Below are 27,262 nucleotides of genomic sequence, written 5' to 3'. Positions count from 1 at the left end.
GGGTATAGGGCAGAACAACATGGTTCACAAAATTGAAATTAGATTTATTACATAAGGAAAATATAAGGTGAAGGAAAGAACTGGACAAGGCCTTGCAGTCTGTTTCTGCAAATTTCCTCACATGGGCACCATTGCCAAGTCTGTCTGAACTCTAGCCTTTTTTTCTCGATCTGAGTAAGTATACTTCAATGGGACAAAAACCTTCATGGGATTTTGCTTCTTCTGGCAGGCTGCTGTTTAACCCACCACCCGAGGGTGTGCTACATTTAGTTCCCTTTCTCTGGGTACCTGATAGGGCTGTAAGCTTTCCTCTGGAAGGCCTCATACTCTTTTTAAAGTATTTTTATGCACTCACCACAGCTTGTTCCTCTTCAGGTGAGCTAGTGAGTTTCATTCTAATCTGTTGATCAGATGACATGTCCAATGTATGGGATTCTGCAGAGACCTGGCTCAACAGTTTTCCCATACAGTTACTGGTATTCAGCAGACCCAATCTGAGTCTAGGTTCCTGACACTTACACTGTGTTGCCAGAAGGACCTTTGTATCCAGAACTACAATAGGTACAAAATCAGCCAGGATCTTATAAAAATGGCTTCCTTGCCGCTGACATTGTCATGACGACCTTGTCATCAACTAAATGGCATGTGGATCCCAAGATTCCTGTCTGCTTGATTATAAATCTTCTCAGTGTGTACAACCAGTATTGATTACATTCTTTACTCTTTTTCTCTTTCATCTTTAAATTATCTCATAGTAAATGTGCAGTGAGAATTTTCCAACATTCTCTCCTTGTCTTAGGACATGATTCCAACCCTCTGCATAGGCACTCACTCCACACTGGAAACAAAGCACTTGCTTTTGGGGGGCTGAGTTGTGCCACTTTCTAAAGTTTCCTTTCTTGCTTTGCTAGTGAAATTACTATTTGTTCACCATCATTCATCTCAGGACAGCTGTTCTCCAATCCATCCTGGCTTGTTTCCAGAGATTCTACTAGTAAGTGTATGGACATCATCTGCCATCTTCTAAACCTCAGTGTCATCCTGTAAAACATTATACATCACTCTGCTTCTAAAAACTGGGATTTGACTCTTCCAGCTATCATTTTTTACTAAGCAACTCTCTAAACTTTCCACATATCCATTGTATGGGAAATGTGTCTGGATCATGTAAATACTGCTCTAAGAAATTTGCATTTATAGTAGAAAATAGCATTTAATAGTTCATCCAATGAAATGTCTATTCATCTGTACATTTAAAGTACAACTGGGAATGAGATTTTTACAAGCAAAATATGTCACTGAAAGTACTGTAATCATCAACACAATCAAATTCCATAGCAGATATAATTCAAAGAAGTTGAAAGAATTGATAACAGACTGAGGTTGTAGCTCTCAGTAGAAGAGCACATACCTGGCATGTATAAGGACATAGGTTCGATCCTCAGCTCTGACAAATAAAAAAGAAATGATAACAGTCAAAAATCATAAACACTGTGTTTAGAGGACTTGCTAGAGATAAAAACTTGGATGAAGGTGACATTGTTTGAGTTTTCAACATCCATCACTTTTGTATAATTCAAGAGGAGGAAATAGTTCATGCTATGTGCTGTCACTATGGCTCTAATAGACAATGCTCAATTTTGTTACCTAAATAACCTGAAGAAACTAGGCTCATCCTAGTTTTTAGCATTCTGGAGGCTAAGCCAGGAGTATTGTCATAAGTTGAAAGTCGCATAGTGGTTTCCTTGGCTGAAGGGGTGAGATTCTGTCTCAAAAATCAAGAAGAGGAGGAGGAAGAGGAGGAGGAGGAGGAGGAAGGGAGGGAGGGAGGGAGGAAGGAAGGAAGGAAGGAAGGAAGGAAGGAAGGAAGGAAGGAAGGAAGGAAGGAAAACAGACAGACCTAAGAGAAAACTTTAAATAAACTACAAATTCAATTTAGAAGTTGAGGGAGTAGTTAAGATAGAATAGTGATAGAGAAAGGAATCACAAATTCTCTGAAAAGCCACAAACCCCTCCTACAACTACACTAACTTAAATCATGCTTGCTAGCCGGGCGTTGGTGGCGCACGCCTTTAATCCCAGCACTCGGGAGGCAGAGGCAGGCGGATCTCTGTGAGTTCGAGGCCAGCCTGGGCTACCAAGTGAGCTCCAGGAAAGGCGCAAAGCTACACAGAGAAACCCTGTCTCGAAAAACCAAAAAAAAAAAAAAAAAAAAAAAAAAAAAAAAAAAAAAAATCATGCTTGCTAGCAAATGCTTCAAGCACGTTAAGAAATGATAAGTGAACTGCAGCCCAGGGAATAGAACTTATGACTTGTTCCCAATTAAATAAATGATAGCCTAGAAAAACAAAACCACAAAATACTCTTTGAAGCAATAGAATAAAATCCAGCATCTCAGCAATATAATATTCATAATGGTTAGGTTTTGATAAATTTTTCTAAAATAACGGGGGAAAAGTAACATCCCTACATGTGCCTAGATCCACTTTTTAGAATCATATCCTGAAAACATACAGATAGTGAAATTTAGAGAATAATAATAATATATTTGTGATAATAGCATAAGAGAAACTATGTTCACAATGATTGGAAATCGTAACTCTCAAAAGATATACAAGGAATTTGGGAGATGAAAAAATAATACATGAAAAGATTTTAAATTTTTTGGATAGAAGTAAATTATCCAAAAAAGGGTAAATTACAAAAAAAATACTCAGTTCACTTGAAGAGAGATCCATTGCATTCGGCACCAGATAGAAAAGTGTACTGAGAAAGGAAATAACAAATCCTGGGGAATATATTATGAAATGGTAGAATTCTCTAACATATAAATGACTTGAGACTCAATGGGTAAAAGAGGGAACATTCTATTTGAAAAATAAGGACTGGAAAGTCCTTAAATTTGGTGAAAGTCATAAAGCTGTGTACCTATGAAGGTATAAGAATAACAAGCATAAATATGAAATCCAGGGTTGGCAAGATGGCTAAGATAACATTTCTGATATTCTGAATCTCAGAGACCAAAGGAAAGCACCCAGGGAATATTTCTTGCCTACAGAGAGTTTTAGATTATTTTAGTGAAAAACTAGGTATGAGCCAAGTGTGGAGGTGACCACCTATAACTCCCATAACTCTGGAGGTTGAGGCAGAAAATCAGAAGTTTAAGACTAGCCTGGGCTATATACCAGGACCAGGTTCAATTTCTTTTCAATCCTTAAGCCATACTACAGTGTAAACTCAAATTAAGTATAGTATCTATAAAAAACAATGAAAACAGGTTTGAAAAATAGTGACCTTTTCTAAAGAGGCAACCCCCCCTAAAATATCAACAAAGGCCACCATAGCAAGTAGCACCAACCCACAGGGAAAGAGGAAAATCTGATTTACAGAGGTGCTTCATCATAAAATTAAAAATCTCCCCAAATATACAAGTTTCGTTAAAATTTAAAATCATACTCCAAGCGCAGGCAGGCAGATCTTTAAGAGTTCAAGGATGGCCTGATCTACAGAGCAAGTTCCAGGATAGCCAGGGCTACACAGAGAAACACTGTCTCTAAAAACCAAAACCTGAAAAAAAAATCGTAAAAAGTATTTAGAAAATGTGGCGCTCTTAAGGGGAAAAAAACAGATATTGACAACAGGAAGCCCAAGAATGGCATAACCAAAATTTTAAGCAATTACTTATTGAAAGTGGTAAAGGAAATAGTAAACAAAGAACTAAAGGAGACAAGGAAAACAATGCTGCAACAAATACATAATTAAAAGTGTAGAATTATGCAAAGGAACCAAGAACAAATTTGGAAGTTAGAAAGTCCAATAACTGAAATAAAAAGTTCACTAGAGTTAATCAACAGCAGAATGTCAACAATTTGACCTAACTTTATGTCTTAAGTAACTAGAGAATACGAGCAAGATTAGCCCAACTAGCAAAATGATAAACATAATTTACTGGCTGGTTTTGAGTCAACTTGACACATCTGGAGTCATTGGAAAGGCAGGACCTTGAACTGAAGAAAAGAAATGCCTACATGAGGTCCAGCTGTAAGGCATTTTCTCAGTTAGTGATCAATGAGGGAGGGCCCAGCCCATGGTGGGTGGTGCCATCTCTGGGCTGCTTATCCTGGGATCTATAAGAAAGCCACTGAGCAAGCCTGGGAAGCAAACCAATAAACAGCAACCAACCCTCCATAGCCTCTGGTGTCCTGCCCTGCTTGAATTCCTGTCCTGATTTCCTTCAGTGATGATCAGCAATGTGGAAGTGTAAGCCTAATAAACTTGCGTTAGGTCATAGTGTATCGTCACAGCAGTAGGAACCTCAATTAAGACAATAACATAGAATAAGAAAATGTACAATTAAGAAATCCAAGACTTCTTTGAAAATTGGACAGTTTTCATGAAACAATGGAAAGAAAAAAATAAGTGACACAATTGACTAAAATTAGGCACAAAACTTGGTATGTTTCTATAAAATTGCAAGATTAACAAGTAGGGGGTGAAGAAATGGTTCAGGGGTTAAGAGTACTTGACGTGTTCTCAGAGGATCTCATTTCAGTTTTCAGCACCCATGTCACATAACTCAACCATTACCTGAAACTCACATTTCCAGAGGATCTATTGGCTTCTTCCAGCCTTTGGCAACACACATATGCATGTGAGCACAAGCACACAATAAATAAATAAATAAATAAATAAATAAATAAATAAATAAATAAATAAATAAATAAATAGCTAGATAGATAGATAGATTAAATAAATAAATGAATGAATAAATAAATCTTTTAAAAGATTAGGAAACAATGCAATGAATAATCACCCTATGACAAGTTAAATCATCTAGATGAGGAAAGAAAATAAAACACTGAGAGAAAACTGGAAAAGAAGAAACAAAAATATTTATGATCTTACATATGTAAAATCATGAGGAAACCACACACAAAAACTACACATGAAACAGGAACTTGGCAAAGTTTCAGGACACAGGATCAATAAACTAAATTACTGTCAATACTATACACAACAGTAAACAATCCATGAAGGGAATTTAAAGACAATTATAAGAGCATCTGAAAAATCTCATGTGACCACCCCATCAGCTATTAGAAGGAACAGAGTAATAATAAATAAACACGTATAAGCCTCCAAACATAATTACCAACAATATCACTATGAAAAAATGATTCCAGTTATATGAAGTGTCCAAAGTATGTAAATCTGTAATGACAAAAAAACAACTAGAGTTTACCTAGGAGTAGGGGAAGTAAAGAATGGGTTATTGTATAGTGTTTTTCTTCTGGAGTGACTAAATATTTCAAATCTAGAAGGAAGTCATGTTTGTACAATATTGTGAAGGTACCAAATGACTTGGGATTGCACATGTTTAAGTGGTTACTTTTATATTATGTAAAGTGTCCTGTAATACAAATGATAACTGATATCATAATCATCCCTGGAAAAAACACTGAAATGTCACTGTCTTTAAAATGTGAAGAGCAATAAGTGTATTAACATGGAACAGTATAGACGGTACAATTCAGATAACATGTTTTGTCTTCTCTTTCTTCTCTTTCAGATTATGTCTGGCCATTACCTAGATATTTGTGCCCCGTCTGGATCTCACTAGACGTGCTATTTTCAACTGCGTCCATCATGCACCTCTGCGCCATATCGCTGGACCGGTATGTAGCAATACGTAATCCTATTGAGCATAGCCGGTTCAATTCGCGGACTAAGGCCATCATGAAGATTGCCATCGTTTGGGCAATATCAATAGGTAAATACCTGGCCATAGAATTGCAGCGGCTATGCTCAATATTTTCGGATTATGTACTGTGAACAACCTACAGACATCGACTGGTAACATTTGCGTTTGACGGGAGACGAGTAATTATTCTTGACCTACATATCTGATATTTAGGTTGAAAATAATGAAAGTATAATGCATATGGATATGAAGACATAAGCTTTCCATTTGTACAGCTAAATTATTTTTACATTAATATACCAATGGATTCTGCAACACAGATATAATATGTTATGAATATTACAAAGCTATAAGAAAAAGCCAAAATTTATAAACTATAACATTGAAATCTTTGAAAAGAGGTGTCTTTCCAGAATATTTGATCTACTAATTTTTACATATTCCATACTCAAGTTTTTAATGGAAAAATTAATAATGAAATTTGAATTGGCATGAAACAAACATATGCAAATTTGTGCTGTTATTAAACAAAAATCTACTATTTCTCATTAATTTTAATTAGTTTTTGAGTTCTGCTTAAACACAAAAATATTCCCTGTGTTAAAAATTGAAATTTTAAAAGAATTAAATTATGTGCACAAAATTTTTAAAATAATACAAACCTGTTATATCTTACCATAAATAACTAGGTCTAGGACAATAATTGTTTTTGCAAAAATAAAATCAGTGTGAAAAGGGGCATTGTTTTTCAGACTTTATCACTGGATTTGAAGAAGTGATTCTCTTCAATCCCAAGTATTGCTTTCTCTATTCTGTTTAGTGTTGGGCTGCTACTTTCATGTATGCTTCTGCATCTGATTTATTGAAATAGGGTACTTTTTTAATTGTATGAAAATAATATACAACATCACACAGACAGCTTCAATATAGGAAAGTGTTTTTATAAATACTTCAGATAATTGTGAGAGGGTTGGCCTTGTATGAAAACTCAGCAAGAGACAGGTTTCTTTTTACTTGTAATGTAGAATCTGAAACAATATCTCAGATTTTTTTCATTTTTTGTGACATTAATATTTTGAAGAAAGTTTAAATTGTGTCACTGGCATGAAACATCATCTGGTCTTGTTACCTGACTTGAGCTCAGCACAATTAATTTTGACAAAATATCTAACTATATACAATTCTGAGCAACTCGGGTGTGTTCAGCAGTCGTTATTTCAAGCAGTAAGTCTGATAGATAATGCAATAGAGTAAATCATTTAGTTGTAGTCTTCAAAATTATTCACAGTACTCTAAAACATTTTCATTTTCATAAAAATTGAAATTCAGCTTATCAGTCTTCAAGTAAAATATCTTATTTTTAAAAAGCAGAATTGGATTTAATCTATAAATCAATTAAGTAAATACTAAAGTCTAAACAATACTATGGTTTGCAATCCATAAACATATCCATATGTACAAAGATATTTAATATTTACTTGTTATTTAAATTCTATTTTACATTCTATCTTTCATAGAAACATCTCTGGGCATTTAATTTCTTTGACTGCTATTGTAAATAGTGTTGGCTTTAAAATGTTATTTCCAATTGCTTGTTGGTGGTATATATAAATACATGCACCTAAAATTTTACATCTATATACTTTGACCAGACATCTGGCTAAATCCACTTGACGTTTCTATGAACATGTTAAGAATTACTGCCATTTTTCCATATATCCTCCATGATGTCACTTATAAGTAGTGACAGATTCATTTGATCCTTCCTATCTTAAATCTTTATTATCTTGACGGGGTGTGCAAAGCAGTGTTCAGTGAAAGTGGGGGTAAAAGACATTTTTCTCTTCTTTTCTGAGTGGAAAGTATTAGTACTTCAGCTTTAAGAGTGATGTTTGTGTGCTGGGCTGGGACTCCAGTGGTGGAAGTCCTGCCTGGCATGTATAAGGCCCTAGCACAGTGAAACAAAAGAATTAAGGTTGTGTGTTATTTCAGGCCTTTTAGAAGTATCTTTCATTCGATTCAGGGAGTTCCCTTTTATTCTATATTAGCTGTGACTTTTCATAATAGGTATAAATTTCCTTGAATCATTTTATCTGTGTCTAGGGTGATGATTATTGGTTTTATTTCCTCTTTTATTATTAATATAGTAGATTATATGCTTTTGAATTGTAATTAACCTGGGATTGCTCAAGTAGCAATTTATTACCAATCCATTTGGTAATGAATTTTTCATTTCTATGTCATTGGATTCTTTTTAAATTTAATTAACCTTTTTTAGCTAATTGTCCAGAGAGATCTTACTTTGTCATTGTGTTTTCTTTGGTGGCCAGTTTTGGTGTGAAGATCTTATATATATGATATAAAATATATATAAGTGAATATGAAATGATCTCTATATCTTTTTAAGTTTTTGCAAGATTTTTTTTTCTTTTTTTTTTTTTTTTTTGGTTTTTCAAGACAGGGTTTCTCTGTGTAGCTTTGCGCCTTTCCTGGAACTCACTTGGTAGCCCAGGCTGGCCTCGAACTCACAGAGATCCGCCTGCCTCTGCCTCCCGAGTGCTGGGATTAAAGGCTTGTGCCACCACCGACCGGCCTTTTTTTTTTTTCTTTTTCTTTCTTTTTTTTTTTTTGGTGCAAGATTTTTATCTATCACTTTTGTTTAAAACAAATAATTTAGTCATGTAGCCTTCTGTACTTGTGTGTGTGTGTGTGTGTGTAGTCTTAATTTTTTATTTAATTACCTTAAAATGAATAGAAATATTATTTTGTTCATATTATTTTGGTACATAGTAATTTTAAAAGAACTTTGTATTTTACCTAATGTTTCTAATGTGTGGCACAAAGCAGCATACAAAAATCTTATATCATCCTTTTAATATCTACCTAATACATATCATCCTTTTAATGTCTACGTAATATGTAACTTTTCTTTTACTTAGAATGACTGTCTCTTTTCTTTTTAATTTTGCTAATGCTATATAAGTTTTACTGAATTTCTCCAAGAAGCAAATTTACTCTTGAACTTTCTCTTTTACCTCCCATTCTCATGTCACTGATATTTGCCCCTTCTCTATGCACCTTGGGCTTAATTCACATTTTGACAGAAAGTTCATTCATTCAGTGACTCTTCTTTGGGTTTGTTTTCCTCTCCAATCTCTACTTTTAAATGAAAATCAGTTTATTCATTTGAGATCTTTTAAAATATGAACATTACAACTATATTTTTTCTCCTAAGCACTGGTTTTTTGTTTCTCATAGTTTTGTTATGACATGTTTTCATTTTCTTTATCTCAATGTATTTTTAAAATCTTATGGTTTCTACTTTGACTCACTATTATAGGATCAAGTTGCCTAATTCCCAATTAATTCCCATATATGCAAATTTCCCCAATTATCTTTCCATTAGTGAGTTCTCCTTTTATTCCATCAGTATAGGGAAGTACACTTTGCCTACTTTCAATCCTTTTAAGCTAATTGAGAATTGTTTCCTGACTGTTTGGATGTCCATTTGGAATATTGTACAGTCTATTTGGAAACTGTTATGGGTGCATTTAAGAAGAATGTTTATTCTGCTGTTGTGTGGAACACTCTATTAGGTCTATCTATACTATAGCATACATCAAATCCTGTAGTTCCCTGTTAATTTTCTGTTTATTCAACCTGTCAGTGAGTTATGTAATAGAGTCTCAATAATATTTTGGAATTTTCTACTCTGCTTTAAATTATGTTAATTATTCTTTATGTATTTTTATATTTTTTCCATTAGATTACTATTTGTCCATCGTCAATATGTCATCTTGACTGCCATTTTTATTACTTTAGCATCTGTTTAGTTGAAACTATTACATTGTGAAGGCTACTGTACTTTTATTTCAGCTCAGAGTTTGGGGAGAAATTACTTAATCTTCTTAAGAGTTCTGTGTCTGTGATGAGCTACTTCTGGTTCTGCTTTTGAGATTCTTGCATGGTCTTTGTAATTTGACATTTTAGCCTTCTCACTTTCTTCTTTCTTTTTCTTTTATTTAAATAACATTTTCTTTTCATTTATCTTACATACTGACCACAGTTTCCCTCCTCTCTTCTGGTTCCCCCCCCCCATCCACTCCCCTTCCCATCCACTCTTCCTCTGTCTCCATTCAGAAAGGGGCAGGCCTGCCATGGTAATTTTATTATGCTATCTCTATATATGATCATTTTAAACTTTATTTTACTTGGAGTTCATGGTGTTTATTGGATATATAGAAAATTAGTTCTGTTCAAATTGGTTAATCAATTGACCATTACTTCTTCAAATGTTCTTTCTGATCCTTTTGTACCTACTTCTTTTTGGAACATCAATTTTGTATGTATTGGTATACTTGAGGGTATCTCAAATGTGTCTAAGGATCTCTTGAGTTTTCTTCTTTCTTTTTACTCTTAAGAATGCATTATCACAGTTGATGTCTCTCTGTCTTTGTCTCTATCTCTGTATCTCTCCACATTTGCTGTTTATGTCTTTTGACATACCTAATCAACTGTTGAGTCTCTTATTAAATTTTTATATCAATGACTGTGTCAACATTTTTCCATACATTCCTCCTATTCTCTCCATTTTACTTTCAACTATAATACAACCAAAAATGTTTTTAAGTTCAGCATATGAACAAGATTTGTATCATTTGTCTTTCTGTGCTTGACTTATTTCATTAAGCACAGTAATCTCCAGCCCCATCTAATTTGTTGCAAATGCCAAGACTGCATCCCTATATTGTACCATCATGTACATACATTCAATTTTCTGTAAGCACTCATCAGTTCATGTGCATCTGTTGTTTCTATTTCTTGGCTATTATGAGCAGTGTTGCAAAGAATGTGGAAATGCAAATATTTCTTTGATATACTCATTTAATATCATTAAAAATATAACCAGTAATGGTATTGCTACATCATATTTTTGCTGCATCATATTTTAATTTTAATTTCCTGAGGAAAATTCAATACTGTTCTCCATAATGACTATACTAATTTACACTCTCAATAACTACATGTAAGGATTCCCACTTCACCCCTTTCATCACCATTTACTATCTTTTTTTCTTTTCTTCTTGGAATCCTCCAAACTCTATCTCATTGTGACTTTTATTTGCATTTTTATTATGATTACTGATGATGAGTAGGTTCTGAAATATCTGATTGATTATTTACAATTCTGTTGAGAAATTTTTTCATTGGTGGTTTATAGGTTTCTAACGCTCCTATTGAGTTGTTTGAATTCCTTGTACATTCTGGTTATTCGCCTCTTATCAGATGTACAGTTTGAAAGTAATTTCTTAATTCTCTAAGTTTTCTCCTAAATCTGTTGACTCTTTTTTATGCTGTGCAGATTTTTTAAAATAAAATTTGATATAAACCCATTTGAATATTTCCACTTTTGTTTCTCATACTTTAGCATCTCCTCCAAAAGTCTTCCTCAATCCAATATTCTGAAATATTCTCCTGTTTTCTTTACATAGTTTCGTGTGTAGTGTTTAACTCTTTAAACTACTTTGGTCGATTTTACACATGGCAATAGAGAGCTCATTTCATACTTCTGCAAATAGACCAAACTATACAACTGTCACATATATACAGAGGGCCTAGTTCAGTCCTATGCAGGCCCCCTGGTTGTTGGTTCAGACTTTGTGTGTTCTTGTGAGCCAGGTTAGTTGTTTCTGTAGGTATTTTTGTGATGTCCTTGACCCTCTTGCTCTTACAATCCTTCCTCCCTTTCTTCAGCAGTATTCCCAGATTTTAGACTGTTTGGCTGTGGGTCTCTGTATTTTTTTCCACCAGTTACTGGATAGGGGCTCTCTAATGACAATTGCGATAGTTACCAATCTGATCACAGGAGGTGTCTAATTTAGGCTACATATTCTATTGCTAGGAGTCTTAGCTGGGATCATCCTTGTATATTTGTGGGAGTTTTTCTTGCGGCAGGTTTCTACCTGACCCCAAAATGCCCCCCTTTCCAGTCATCTCTTTCAGTATTCTCCTCCTCCACCCACCCCTCAACCTGATCCCTCAAGTTCCCATCCCACCCACTCCCAGCCCACCCAGGAGATCTCTTCCCAGAGAAATCCACATGCCCCCCTCTTGGGCCCTCCTTGTTTTCCTAGCCTCTTTGGGTCTGTGAATTTAGCATGATTATCCTTTACTTACAGCTAATATCCACTAATGAGTGAATACATACCATGTTTGTCTTTCTTGGTCTGGGTTACTTCACTCAGGATGATTTTTTTCTAGTTCCATCTACCACATTTCTTTTCTTTATCCATTCTTTAGTTGAGGGCTGTATAGGTTGTTTCCAGGTTCTTACATTACAAATAAAACTGGTATGAACATAGTTGATCAAGTGTCCTTATGGTATGTTTGAGCATACTTTGGGTATATGCCCAAGAGTGATATAACTGGGTCATGAGGTAGATTAATTCCTAATTTTCTGAGAAGCTACCATATTGATTTCTAAAGTGGAGGAGAGTTCCCCTTACTCCACACCATCCCCAACATAAATTGTCATTTGTGTGTTGGAACTTAACCATTCTGACAGGTATAAGATTGTATCTCAGAGTCATTTTAATTTGCATTTCCCTGATAACTAAAGATTTTGAGCATTCTTCAAGTGTTTCTCTGCCACTTGCGATTCTCCTGTTGAAAAGAATCTAGACACCCCAAAAACCCCAAGTAATCTAATTATATAAACACTTATCAATGAGTTTTATTTTTCTATTGTTTTCTTCTTATCCTTTAGAATCTCTCAGTTTAAAGAACATTCTTTATTAGTTCTTGTAAGATAAGTGTGATGATGATAAATATTCTCAGCTTTCCCTCTTCTAATTTTACCTATAGCTCTCCTTAATCTCCTTTCAATTTTTTATCATATTTATTAATTTGTGTGTATTGTATGGGTATGTACTTTCTACTGCATTGTGTGGAAATCAGAGGATAACTTGTGGTAGTCAGTTCTCCCCATTCAGCTATGTGTTTCCTAGATATTGAACTTTCGTCATCAAACTTGGTGACATCACCTTTAGCCAACTTACCACTCTATGAGATTGAGCATTTCTCTTTGACTACAAAAAAAAGTACTTTAGGAACATCAATCAGATTTCTCTGATAGACTCCTGATTCATTCACCTGTATTAAAGTTCTTTGGTTTTACTTAAAACAAATATGTCACCTAAAAGTAAATATAAAATTGCATTTATTGTGACTTATGAGATAAACCTCCTTTTCCCTTTCTACTAATATTAAAATTTTCTACTTCTTTTAATTCTGATATATCTATTTGTGGTTCTGTTGATTTATATGACTTAGGGTTGATTGAATTCCTAGATTTGTAGATTATTGGATTTTTTTAATAAATTTGAAAAATTTTCAGCCATTATTTTAAAAACATTGGTTCTGTTCCTTTCTTTCTTTCCTCACTTCTTGGTATTTTGTGTGTATGTGTGTGTGTGTGTGTGTGTATGTGTGTGTGTGTGTGTGTCTGTGTGTGTCTGTGTCTGTGTGTGTGTGTGCATTTTAATTCACATTCTGTTGGCTAAGCTCGTCTATTGAGGAGTTTTCAACATATTGTTTAAGAATCTCAGCTGTCTTTATTGTTCTCAAGGTTCAACTTTTCCACACTATACTGTAAATAAGTCAGTTTCTCTGAGAAGAGATTTAAAACTATTAACTTTATTGTCAGTTCTATCCCAAGAAGTCGAGTTGGGAGGGATGGGGAGTCCAAGTGGGGTTTTCTGAATAATAAATGCACTGTAGTCTCTGAGTACCTGAGGAACAGTTAAGTTTTTGGCTTGCTTCTCTTGACATGGAACGACCGCTTTATGATCTGTGAAAATAGCAATTTAGGACCCTGTGCTTTCAGCAGTAGCATACACAAAATAGAGCTTCTATTGTCTGAGTAAGGCCTGAGCAGAATGATGTCCCTGCACTCACTGTTGTCGCACTCACCCCATAGTTTCTATGGCAGGATGAAAGGGCTGCTGTCCTGCCACTGCTTGAAATGTATACTTCAGACTAAAAACTAGGAGTATGAGAAAGCCTTATACACTGGCTGTATTTTGTCAAGGGGCCATCTCCAATCTCATTGAGTCAAGAAGTGGGAAGAATACAATGTAGATTATTTAGACACTATAGAATCTCACTGTTCATATTGAGTACTAGTGACTTTCCTGATTAAGAGTTCCTTTTTGTGCTTCATGTCTCCATGAGTATTTCTAGAAACGTCTTCCTCAGTGATTAGGATGGAACCCAAGACATCTGGGTATGTTTAGGCAAGAGCTATATGATTGCTCTACACCCCATCCTCCATTGTTCTTTTGTAGTTTTTAGTAGTATTTCTGAGTAATAAGTTGGCTATGCCTTCCTTTATTATTATTTATATGGATAATATTCTGTTCTATGAACATAATTATTGCCTTCAGTTAGTCTAATGTTTTTAAATATCTTAGATAAAGTCTTTATCTGATAAGTTCCATATCTAGGCTCCCTGGGGAAAAGGTTTTACTGGCTATTTTATTTATTATGCATTGACCATATGTTTTGTTTCTTTGGATTAGCATACTTAGTGACTTTTCTGGACTAATTGTACAAAGTATTTTATTTATTAAATAAATAAGTATTTTATTTATTAAATATTTATCTTTATTAAAAAGTCTCTGTCTCATTAGTTTAGTAACTCACTGGTAATTAGATAAAGATTACTTTCATGCCTGGCAACAATAAATCTATGCCCTTGCCAGAGTCTGTGTTATTGTTGGGACACATTGTCAGCAATCAGCTAGGGAGTTACAGATCTCCTGTGCACTTTACAGCCTGCTTGCACAGGGCCTCAGAGTCAGCCAGAATTGAGAGCTTAGGGCCACCTGGGATCTTTGCAAATCACAGCCTTAGGAATGGTTGCATACTTAGACAGAGAAATCTAAATTATGAGAACTATGTTGGAGTTTCAGACATCCTTATGAACATAGTTATTCTTCAGCTTCTCCCCTCTTTCTGCTTGTTCCATCCACATGCAATTGTTAGCTATTGCCTTAGGCAGCTGAATCGTTAGAACAATTGCCAAAAATGTTTTCCAGAACTGTCCCTCAGAGAGAGCCTTTTAGAATTGCTTAAACTCCAAGGCCTATCCAACAAAGAAAAGCATTTAGTTGGTCTTCCAGAACGAGACCAGACATGACAAATAGCTATATATTTGAGTTCCTGGATTTGAAAGATCTGCTCCATTTTTCTATTATTGTATCAAGACCAAAAGCTGTTATTCAAGGCTGCCACTGATATGGGTAGCAGAGATGGTGAAAGCTTTGATTCTTGACAATAGCAAGACAATTTTTTTTGAATCAATATTTCCTCTGTTGCTACTCTTTGATTACTTTCCACAATCCTAGAGTGCTAATTCTATTTTCCTCCAGGTTTTCTGTTGCTTTTACTAACAGTAAAAAATTTGGAAGTCTAACTGTACTATTTTTATAGAAGTCACTTCCATTCTGTTTTTCCCCCAATAACCACCTTCTTCTTCTTCTTCTTCTTCTTCTTCTTCTTCTTCTTCTTCTTCTTCTTCTTCTTCTTCTTCTTCTTCTTCTTCTTCTTCTTCTTCTTCTTCTCCTTCTTCTCCTTCTTCTCCTTCTTCTCCTTCTTCTCCTTCTTCTCCTTCTCCTTCTCCTCCTCCTCCTCCTCCTCCTTCTTCTTCTTTCTCTCCTTCTTTCCTTCTTCTCCTTCTCCTCCTCCTTTTTCATATCTTCCTCTTCATCCTGTTATTATTATTATTATCTAGATTCTTATTATTATGTAGAGGAAGCTAGGCCCAAACTCACAGAGATCCACCTGCATCTGCCTCCTGGTACTACCACACCAAGGTCAGTACCCCTTGCATTTAAATTGTTAATATAGGAAACAAAGTGTGCCTCCTTAATTGATCTCAATCAATTGTTAGTTATTTCCCACTCAGAAATAACTAAATTTGTAAGAGTGGAGTCACTTTAATCATCCCCATCATTTGAGTGTAATGTATACATGCAGACGCAGACAGGCAGGCAGGCAGGCACGCAGGCACACATGCATGCACGCACGCACGCACACACACACACACACACACACACACACACAGGGTGTGGTGGTAATCTAATTGTACTGAAATGTGATTTTTGATTGTATGTTAATAAATAAAGTTGCCCGGGGGTCAGAGCTATTAGAGCCATAGCAAGAGTGTGGCGGTGGTGGCACACACCTTTAATCCCATAGATATCTATGTGTTCAGGGTCAGAGCTATTAGAGCCATAGCAAGAGTGTGGCGGTGGTGGCACACGCCTTTAATCCCATAGATCTCTGTGTGTTCAGGGATACAGCCAGCATTGGAGACATATGCCTTTAAGACCTAGGGGGCTGTACATTCAGACAGTGATGAGGAAGTCACGTGTTTGGGTTTACAACCAATGAGAAGGCAGAACAATAATACTATAAAAAAAGGCGTACAGACAGGAAGTAGCTCTTTTTCGCGAAGCTGGGACAGCAGGAGGAAGGGTGAGATTTTAGCTCTGAGCTCTGACCTCTCGGCTTTCTCTTTTACATTGTTTCTGTGTTTCTTATTTAATAAGACGGTTGGTTACATCTACAAGAGGGTCTTCCTGTATATCCACGGCTAGGCTGAAATTCACTATGTAGACCACTCTTACTTTGAATTTGTGGTGTTTCCCCTGAGTCTGCTCCCTGAGCATTGAGATTCTAGACACATACCACCTAGCCTAGCTGCTATATAACATTTAATCTTATATTCACATATTTATGTATTCTTCACTGTTTCTTGTTCATATCCTTTCTTTGTGTCCTCAGAGACTTCATTGAAGCATTTTTCTTATACTGAAATCTACCAATACTTCTGTTTCTATTTAATAAATATGTTTGCATCTCACCTTCAATTTTGAGAAATTGTTTCACAGGAAATAGATCTGTTGATCAATCATTTATTTTCTGTCCACTTTTGGGATTTGGGTGTCTTGGTGACTTCATATTTTCTGGTGATGTGAGCAAATAATCACATACGCATTTTCTTACTAATGATTTCAAATTTTTATTATATCATCTTTTAAATATATCTTTGTAGTGTTGAGGCTTAATCTAAGGCCTCAAGTATGCCAGACAATTCATATACACTCTATTTTATATTTTTAAATCAGAAAACTATTTGTCCTGGTGTGACAGTTTGTCTTTTGTGATTGGAGTTCATTGCACTTTAGAGAAATCTAGGTTGAGATTTTTTTTTAGCAATTTCTGAAAGTATTAACCTCCATTTTCTCAAATATGTTCGTTGCTCCTTTTCCTCTCTAACCCTCCAGGAACACAAGATGCTCCATTGAATATTATTTTATATATCTCAGCCTTTATTCTCTTTTGTTTTCATGATGTCATTTCCTAATCATTGATGTTCCAGGCCTCTGAAATTTTCAATTTGGTCATGAAGTGGTTTTTCGAGTTGTTTTGAATATTATAAACACCAAAATTTCTACTTGTTCTTTTTATAGTTTCTCTTCTATTAACTTACCTTTTTAAAATGATACTGTTTTAGTTTCATTCATATTAAAGTACGTACATTGAGATTTTTAAGTCAAGCCATGTGATCAGTACTAATCTATTTACATTTAACTTTCTATTTTAAATTCCATTTTCTGCTTTTTTTCAGTTGAATAACTTTATTTGAAGAATTGGGTAATGTTACCTACTTTAATATTCTAGAATTGGTTTCATTTTGAGAGGATTATTGTTTTTCCCTTCTGGGAGGCAGTTAATGATCAGTGTTCTAATTGAAAAATCTGTTCTCCTCACACTGTGGGGCAACTGATACTTCTGCTCAGTTTTCTTGGTTTCTTGATCCTTCTTTGTATCATGTCTTAGAATTTCATCTGAACACATTTGGTTTTTAGAAATATATCTATTTCAAATATATATTTGAAATCTGTGTGCTTTTTAATGTGTTACAAGTTAAACTTCAAAAATACAGGTGAACTTTAAAATGATCATCAGCAACCTATTGAGCACAAGTATATGATCCAATATCTGTTGATCTCACAAAGAGAGGCTAGATAGCTTGAGAGACAAAACATTGAGGTATATAAAAAGTGCATATTACCCCTATTGTATGTGGGGATATGAATGAGCTTTGGAGTATAAATGATTAATTATTGAATGATTTTTTTGCACTGTATAGGAAGCAGTAGAGCATACAGTTGATCACATTGCATCAAAGTAATTTCCTTTCTGTGCTATTATCTGTAGACAGTAGGTAGTGCTAGACTGTTGCTTTTTTGACAACTTGTTCTCTCTGGTCCTCTTCTTTTTCCTCCTTGCATCTAATACAGCCTCATCATTAGCATAAAAACAAATAAATAACAAATTTCTGACTTACAAAAATTATCTCAATAGTTGTGTGATTTCCTTCCCTTTGATTTGCTGCTGTTTTGTTGTAGCCTTTATTTGGTATGTCAGTTTTTATTCTTTTTAAGCTTTTAACCATAGGAACAGATTATTGATTTAACTACTTTTCTGATATAAGCACTCACAGTTAAAACTCTCTCTGAACCTATTTTTTGCTATTACCACAAACTTTAAATGTCTTTGATTTATTTTGTCCAAACTGTCTTTCCAATTTCATGTCTTCTTTTCTTGACTTTGAGGTTTTAAGATGGCAATAATTTTTCCATTCCCTTAAGAAGGATAGGGTGTAATTATCTGTATCTCATTTACCATCGATTTCTAATTGAATTCTGCTACTGCCAATAAGCATGTAAATTCTATGTCCCAGCAGATGATTTATCTTGCTGATCATGTGAGCATTAATAAAAAACTGTTTTGATATATATTTCTCTAAACATCTCTTATATCAAACTAGGTAAGGTTCTGTTCCTATTTCTCATATTATCTTTATTTTACTAATATGTCCTGGTTGAAGAGTGCTAAGGTTGTCAGTTATAGTCATAACTTTTCGTTATTTTGGTTTCTTTCATTCTGCTACATTTCCTTTCAAGCATTTTGAGGTCCTTTTATTATGGAGAAATATATTTAAGATTGATGTGTACAGTTGTTGAACATATTCATTATTTTGAATACCTTCATTGCTGATAATATGCCTTCTCTTGAGGTATTCTTTCATATTACCATTAGTATAAATGGTAATAAATGGGTATAAATGGATAGTCAGTATAGACTATCCATTCAATATTGTCCACTATTTTTAATTTTCTACTTACATATGTCTTCATCATATTTAAAGTTTATCTTTTTAATATAGCTAATAGTCTTATTTTCTTACCCTATTCTGAAAATTCTACCTTAAATCTGTACTATTTATGCACAAATTAATTATAATTTTGGTAGCTGTGGTATAATTATTTATGACTTGATTGAACCTTTACATCTTGATCTTTGTTTTCTATGTTTGTCTTGTTTTTTTTCAGGATTCTTTTTTTTGGGGGGGGGCTACCTTCTCTTCTATATAGAAAAAAATTAGCATTGCATTTCAGTACTTGTATTGAACTCTTAGCGTTGGCGTGTTATTACTTGCAGTTGTTCTAGGAAATCACTGTTGACTTTCTTATCTCAGTGATTCTGATTTTAATAAGGCATTGTTTTCCCACTCCACACTTCAAAAGTGAAAAAATTTAAAAACTTAGTTTCATATTGTCATATGTGCTATTTCTATATGTTATAGATACAATTTCAAATTATTTGTACTTCACAGCTTCATTTAATAAATAAGGATAAAACAAGTGGTCAGCTAGATATGCTTATGAGTCTGGAGCTCTACTTGCCTTGAATTGAGTTGAATTTCCTCCTGATAGCAATTACATCAGCCTTAAAGAGTTCCTTTAAGCAATTTAATGAATGTCCATGAGCAATTTCAGCTTAGTTGATGTGGGAAAAAATAAGTCTTAATCTTACTTTCATTTATGAAAGTTATATCCATTTTTTTGAAAAAACTATGACTTGACAGCTGTAGGTTCCTTAGGTGAGGTTTTTCCTCAGTTCTCCTGACAGATCCTTATGTTATCTTCCATTTTCCTGGATTTTGATGTAAAGTGTCCAGTAGTAATCCTCTCTGAGATCTGTCATTGTTTCCACCGGTACATTTTAGATTTTAAAATGTATATTCTTAAATAATTCCCCATGGTATTTCATTCTATTTCTTTTGAATTTGTCCTACTAAATGTTTGCTGAGCTACAAACTCCTAGAGATTCATACTTTTTCATCAAATTGAGCCAGTAGTTGCCTTTATTTCCTCCAGCATTTTCATACCCCATTCTTTCTTCTCTTGTTCTAAAACATTTGCATGACTAACACCAGTTACTGATATTCTTTTGGTTTCTCTAATCTAGATTTCGTTATTCAAAATTTTTCATGGTCCTGTCCACAAGTTCAGGTTCCCCCTTTTCACCCATCTCTAGGAATCATTTTAAGTTAGTCCATCTTACTTTTCATTCAGAGGTTTAAATTTTCCATTCATTTTTCTTTACGTCATTATACATCTTTGCGGGGCAATGGGAATCAAGCTTGTTATATTAAGTTTCTATTTTTAGTAAGGCATCACCAAGAGTCTAGAATGCATTGTTTTCCATTCCAGAGTGTTACATTTTAGACTGGCATGCTGGTCATTTGCTAACTGGTCTCCTTGCTCATGCTGAAGTTTCATTCCATGCTACACTACAGTAAGGTCTGGATCACTACTGAGCATTTTCCCCCTTATGTTAGCAACCTTCAGTGCTAGCAAGGTAGCAATGGTATTTCATCATTCTGACTGGGATAGACTTCAACTAGAACTATGCCAGCTTTTGCATTTTTTTCTGTTCTTATCTTGATAGCTGCCACTCTCCATAAGGTCTTTTTTTTTTTCCTCTGTGAGGTTTAAGAAGTATCTCTTGTATATGAGCAACCTAGTCCTCAAGCAGGTATTTGAAGGGATCGTATATGCATGTTTGCCTCTCTCCCACTCTGCAGTAATCCTCTTCTACTGTTTGCCCAGGAATTAGAGCAATTTGCAATGCACCTTTCTGCCTTCTGCCTCCCTTGTCCAGCAGGATAGCTAGTCTCAGCTTAAGTACTACTTCTCATCCCATGATCAAGACATTATACCCAGGTAGAAACATATGCATAGGTCTATGTGTTTTCCTTAAAGCCAGTCTACTCCTAAAAAGAGTTGTCTCAGACTTCAGAAAGCTTTTGATGTGATGGCAAGTTGAAATCTAGGAACTTTGTCAAGGCTACAAACATAGATCCAAATTTTTACAACAATTTTTTTTATTTATTTTGATTTGGTTTAGTTTTTTTTGTTTGGTTGGTTTTTTTTGTTTTGTTTTGTTTGTTTGTTTGTTTTTGTTTTGTTTTGTTTGGTTTGGTTTGGTTTGTTTTTTTTTTGTTTGTTTGCTTTTTGTTTTTGTTTTTCAAGGCAGGGTTTCTCTGTGTAACCAGAACAGGCCATCCTCAAACTCACCCACGACTGCTTCCCAAATGCTGGGGTTAAAGGCATGCCCCACCACCACCAAGCTACAAAGATGTTTTCATTGTGCTTAAGCTTAGATGATTTACATTGACTTTCAAATTCACTAGCTACTGCTTTTACTGGCATTCCCATCCAGTTTTTCAAGGAGTGTATTTTACAGTTGCAAGATTTTCTTTCATTTTTACACCCATTTTGAATTTTCCATTTCTTTTTTTCCTTTTATTTTATTTTACAATACCATTCAGTTCTACATATCAGCCACGGATTCCCTTGTTCTCCCCCCTCCTGCCCCCCTCCCCTTCCCCCCAGCCCACCCCCCATTCCCAAGTTCTCCAGGGCAAAGCCTCCCCTGAGGATTGAGAACTACCTGGTAAAGTCAGTCCAGGCAGGTCCAGTACCCTCCTTCCAGATTGAGCCAAGCATCCCTGCATAAGCCCCAGATTTCAAACAGCCACCTCATGAAATGAGCACAGGACCTGTTACCACTGCCTAAGATGCCTCCCAAACAGATCAAGCCAATCAACTGTCTCACCTATTCAGAGGGCCTGATCCAGTTGGGGGCCCCTCAGCCTTTGGTTCATAGTTCATGTGTTTCCATTCGTTTGGCTATTTGTCCCTTTGCTTTATCCAACCTTGGTTTCAACAATTCTCGCTCATATAAACCCTCCTCTTTCTCACTAATTAGACTCCCAGTGCTCCACCCAGGGCCTAGCCGTGGATGTCTGCATCCAGATTCCTCAGTCATTGGATGGGGTTTGTGGCACAACTATTAGGGTGTTTGGCCATCCCATCACCAGAGTAGGTCAGTTCAGGCTGTCTCTCGGCCCTTGCCAGCAGTCTTTTGTGGGAGTATCTTTGTGGATTTCTGTGGGCCTCTTTAGCACTTTGCTTCTTCCTATTCTCATGTGGTCTTCATTTACAATGGTCTCCTATTCCTTGTTCTCCCTCTCTGTTCTTGATCCAGCTGGGATCTCCCGCTCCCACAGGCTCTCTTTCCCTCGACCCGCGCCCTTCATTACTTCCACACATGTCCAGGTTGTTCATGTAGATCTCAGCCATTTCTCCATCATTGGGTGATCCTCGTGTCTTTCTTGGGGTCCTGTTTTACAGGTAGCCTCACTGGTGATGTGAGTAGCAGTCCAGTCATCCTTGTTCCACATCTAGTATCCTCCTATGAGTGAGTACATACCATGTTTGTCTTTCTGAGTCTGGGTTACCTCACTCAGGATGATTTTTCTAGATCCATCCATTTGCCTGCAAACCTCATGATGTCATTGTTTTTCTCTGCTGAGTAGTATTCCATTGTGTATATGTGCCACAATTTATTTATCCATTCTTCAGTTGAAGGGCATCTAGGTTGTTTCCAGGTTTTGGCTATTACAAACAATGCTGATATGAACATAGCTGAGCAAGTGCTCTTGTGGTATGATTGAGCATTTCTTGGGTATATGCCCAGGAGTTGTATAGCTGGATCTAAAGGGAGATTGATTCCCAATTTTCTAAGAAAGCGCCATATTGATTTCTAAAGTGGTTGTACAAGCTTGCATTCCCACCAGCAGTAGAGGAGAGTTCCCCTAGTTCCACATCCTCTCCAGCATAAAGTGTCTTCAGTGTTTTTGATCTTAGCCATTCTGACAGGCGTAAGGTGGTATCTCAGAGCTGTTTTGATTTGCATTTCCCTGATGATTAGGGATGTTCAGCCATTTGAGTTTCCTCTGTTTAGTTCTATAGCCCATTTCTTAATTGGACTGTTGATCATTTTGATGTCTAATTTCTTGAGTTCCTTATATATTCTGGATATCAGTCCTCTGTCAGATGTGGGGTTGGTGAAGACCTTTTCCCATTCTGTAGGCTGTCGCTTTGCCTTGTTGACCATACCCTTTGCTCTACAAAAGCTTCTCAGTTTCAAGGGGTCCCATTGATTGATTGTTTCTCTCAGTGTCTGTGCCCCCAGCTCCCATCCTTCCTGGATTTTCCATTTCTACAGCTACTACAGTTATCATTTCTGGATGTTTATTTAGCATATTTATGATAAAGTTCTTCTCTGTTCATTGTAACACTCACATTTATGTGTTGCTGTTTCTGGTGAATGAATATCACCTTTGGTATATTCCTCCATTTCTTTGTATCTCTAGTAACCTTGTAAAAACGTTATTGCAGAAGCCTTGGATGGTCTGTGTTGTTTTAACAACAGTGAGCTGCAGCTTTGCTTTCCTTATACCACCTCCATCCTAGTTCTTCTGATGTCTTTATTCCCACTCGAAGTTCAGTTAAACAGCAACTTTTCCAGTTCCAGAGAAGGCCCTCAGGGTAAGGACATAGATGTGGAGATTCAGTCCCCAACTTTGAGTGGAATGCCTGCGTTCCTTAGAATTTCTTCTTACTTCTTGTTCAGTTTCAAGTACCTACAAATGTTTTGTTATTGTTGCTCAAAAATTTGTTCTGAGTTTCTGAATGTTATTATTAGGAGTATATATTTTCTGTAAGTTTCTCAACCACTACCTTAAAATGCTCTTTTTTATATTTTTATATTTTTGTTGAAAATAGATTTTTTCATATAACATATTCTGATTATAGTTTCCTTTCCTGTAGGTTCTCCAAGATCCTCTCTACTTTCCCACCCACTCAAATCCACATTCTTTTTTTCTCTCACTATAATATAAACAGCCATCTAAATAAGAAGATAAAAACAAACAAACCCATAAAGGACCAAAAAAGGGGAAAAAGGGCCAAAGAAAAAACACAAGAAACAAAACGCACAGATATAGACACTGAGATACACACAGAAAACCCATAAAATAAATAAAATCAGAAACTACAAAATATAATGAAAGATCTGTGAGGTTAAAAACAAAACAACAACACAAAAAATCCTCCCAAAAATACTACTGAATTTGTTTTGTGTTATACTACCATGGTTTTTAAAGAGGTTTCTGTAAGTGTTTGTTATGACTCTAAAGCTGATTTTAATACTAACTACTATAACATGAAATTTGTTTTAATTTTGATTGTGAAAAAGTAGTTTATCTAACCAATAAATGAAATTTGAGACTCCATTGACTTAGCTATAAATATATGCAAGACAGCATAAAAATAATTTGGATGTTTGAATTATATCACCGACATGTACTGCACATATTTTCAAATAACCTTGAGTTGTGGCAGAAACAGTGTCATATGATCGATGCTCATCAGCTGTTTCTAAATTTCACTGGACTTTGTTACTTGCTGTGCTAATTAAAACTCATGCACAAAACCAGGACTGCTGGCATAGGTCTGTAATCACAAGCACTCAGGAGGCACTGAGGCAGGGGGAATCACAAATTTAAGGCTTGCTTGTGTTACAGAGCAAATTCAAGGCCATCCTGAACAATTTAGTGAGATTGTCTTAAAATGCAAAATGCAAAAAGAGAGCTGGGGAGGTGCTCTTGCCTGTGCAAGGCCCTACGTTCATTTACCCGAACCACAAAAAGAATACACGTGTTACTATTTCTAAGATTGCCATTCATATTTTGACAGCGGAATATTAAACTAGTTTGGCTCCTTTGAGATCACTTATATATCATTTTGTTTTCATTGAGGGACCCTATTCTTACAAAGAAGTACACAAACAGAAGAAAAGGTTCAAACCTTTACCTCAGACTTTCCAGGTTCCTTTTTTTGTTATCAATACTCCCCCTAAAAGTCATGATTTTGTAATTTCCCCTTTTAAAATAATTATGTGGTTAACCTGCATCTATCCTCCTGAACTTTGAACACAAATAGTCAAGAAGATTTCATGTTGATCCCCTGCGAGCACCGCTAACTTACCACAAGGCAAATCGAGCCCTGTAAGAGCTCGGTCCTTCCCCCATGTTCTCACAGTAGATCAGTAGATCGTGAGCCACCTGCCCTGCAGCACCGGCTTCCAGCCGGCAGCTACCCTGGCTTCCCTCTCCTTTAGCACAGTGGTCCTCAACCTCCCTAATGCTGGGACCATTTAATACGGTTCCTCACGTTGTGAGGACCACTAATCCTAAAATTATTTTTGTTGCTACTCTATAGCTGTAATTTTTCTACTGTTGTGAATCATAATGTAAATGTTCGTTTTATGATAGAGGTTTACCAAATGGGATTGTATAGTCTGATTTTCTTTGGACTACCAGCTCTGGAATAATGACACAGAGACTTATTATTAAGTATGAAAGTTTGGCCTTGGCTTAAGCTTGTTTCCAGCTAGCTCTTATAACTTCAGTTAACCTGTTTATATTAATCTACATTCTGCCATACGTCTAGTTACCACTTCTCCATACTGTTTGTCTGACTTCCTCCATGTCTCACTGTTGAATCCCTCATGCCAGATTCTTTCCAGAGGTCCTGTCTCTGCCCAGAAGTCCAGCCTGTCCTATTCTGCCTAGCTATTGGCCAGTCAGCTTTTTATTAAACCAAACAGAAGGTGCCCTATGCAGCTGAGGTAAAACAGAGACACATCTTCATGCAGAATACAGAAAGATTATCCCAGCAGGGCTTCGACCCACAGGCTGAGAACCACTTTTCTAGTCTAGTAGCACTTTCTGAGAGTCAGTGTCACTTTGTATTTACAATGGAACTTTCTAAAGATCTCAGCAACTTATCCCTGACCTTTAACCCCCATTTCTCCTTTCATTTAGATTTCTGTTTTCCCTTATGTAATCATCTCTCTTCTGTGTGTTTATTAGAGAGTTGAGGCCAACATGTTTCTGAGGCCTTATTTTCCTCCCGGGACCTAAGTGTGCATCTTTTCCCAGGTTCTCTTGTCTTTTTTCCCCAACCTCTTCATATTTATTTATTTATTCTCCTGGATATTTTCTTTGTAGCATATGTGTGTCCAACTATCATCTTATTTCTCAGAAAAACTCATTTGATTTCTCATTGCTGAATGGAATCAAGAAACATTGATATTAACCATTTTGTCGATCCAGTCAACAATTCAGTGAATTTTGCCACTTATTTCTCCTTTCTGTCACTTTCTGTATAGCCACTGACAATTACTGTCACCTATTCATTCTTCCAACAGTTCCCATAGAAAAGAAAATTACTCTGCCCTTTCGTCATTTTTTTTCTAATTGTGTCTCTTTGTCTGCTTAGGGACCTTTATCTATCATTTGTAATGGTTGTTGTTCTCTGCTTGTGATGCTCTTAACCCCACTATGTTTACCTTCTATGGCTAAGCTCCTTATCATCCATACATAGTAACCTTCCTCAAGCTACATTAGTTTATGGTAATAATGCGGCAATCTCAGAGAGTTCCTGAAAATTTCTTCTCCCCATGCTACCAGCCATATTGTACGGAATACTAGAACCTCCTTCTCCCACTTCCGCCAAGTGTACTTTCAGTTCCCAAGGCGTTCCTCTTGCAAACTCAGTCTCCTCATGATGTCTGTCTTACTGTCTTCTTTTAGATCACATTTCCTCAACATGATATGAGGAACTCTTAGCACTATATTAGCAGTCACTGTCCTATAAATACATATGTACACATATATACCTATTCACATTCACATACATATATGTCTGTGTGCTTTCTTGGTTCAAAGCTAAAAATCCTTGAGGTTACAAGTTTAGTGTGGGTTCCTTAAAGTTCCCATGCCACCAACACCAGAATTAAATTAGTCCTCACACATACAAAATGCCCCCTCTCCAAATGTTAGTAACAATTTGTCATCTGAAAATTGAAGCAGGTCTGTTTTCCTATATTCTTCTTTTGTGTCGATTTTTATTTATTTTCTTCTCTCATGTATTATAACCAGACCAAAGTTTCCTCTCCCTCCTCTCCTCCCAGTGCCCCCCCCCACACACACACAAACACAGAGATCCTCTTCTGCTTTGGTTCCTAATAATAGTCTTTCATCACATGCTGTTAACTATGGTGTTCAAGAGACTCACACCAGGAGGCAAGGCATTAGTCATGTCAGCTTGGTCCACCTAGATGTCCTTGAAAAATAGCCTCTCTGCATTACATAATACTTGAAAGTAGATGTATCAGAGGCATCTCCAAAGATCCACAGCAATTTCTCTAGTCCATGGTTTCATATTG

At 35.9% G+C, this 27,262-nt stretch overlaps 1 protein-coding gene across 2 annotated transcripts in view; it reads left to right on the top strand.

The window, feature by feature from the left end:
* The window catches only part of Htr2c (5-hydroxytryptamine receptor 2C), a 229,179-nt gene that overhangs the window by 193,423 nt on the left and 8,494 nt on the right, over positions 1-27,262 (top strand). Inside the window, exon 5 of one of the 2 annotated variants that reach the window (XM_076561713.1) lies at positions 5,570-5,675. In XM_076561713.1, coding sequence (XP_076417828.1) covers positions 5,570-5,675 — 106 coding nt within the window. Of the gene's footprint in view, positions 1-5,569; positions 5,771-27,262 lie in introns of both variants that reach the window. The other variant, XM_006989970.4, reaches the window with a different exon arrangement.

This window comes from Peromyscus maniculatus, chromosome X, assembly GCF_049852395.1.
Source record: "Peromyscus maniculatus bairdii isolate BWxNUB_F1_BW_parent chromosome X, HU_Pman_BW_mat_3.1, whole genome shotgun sequence".
Classification (NCBI taxonomy): domain Eukaryota; kingdom Metazoa; phylum Chordata; class Mammalia; order Rodentia; family Cricetidae; genus Peromyscus; species Peromyscus maniculatus.
The sequence above is the reverse complement of the archived record's forward strand: the minus strand, read 5'-3'. Positions and strand labels throughout refer to the sequence as shown.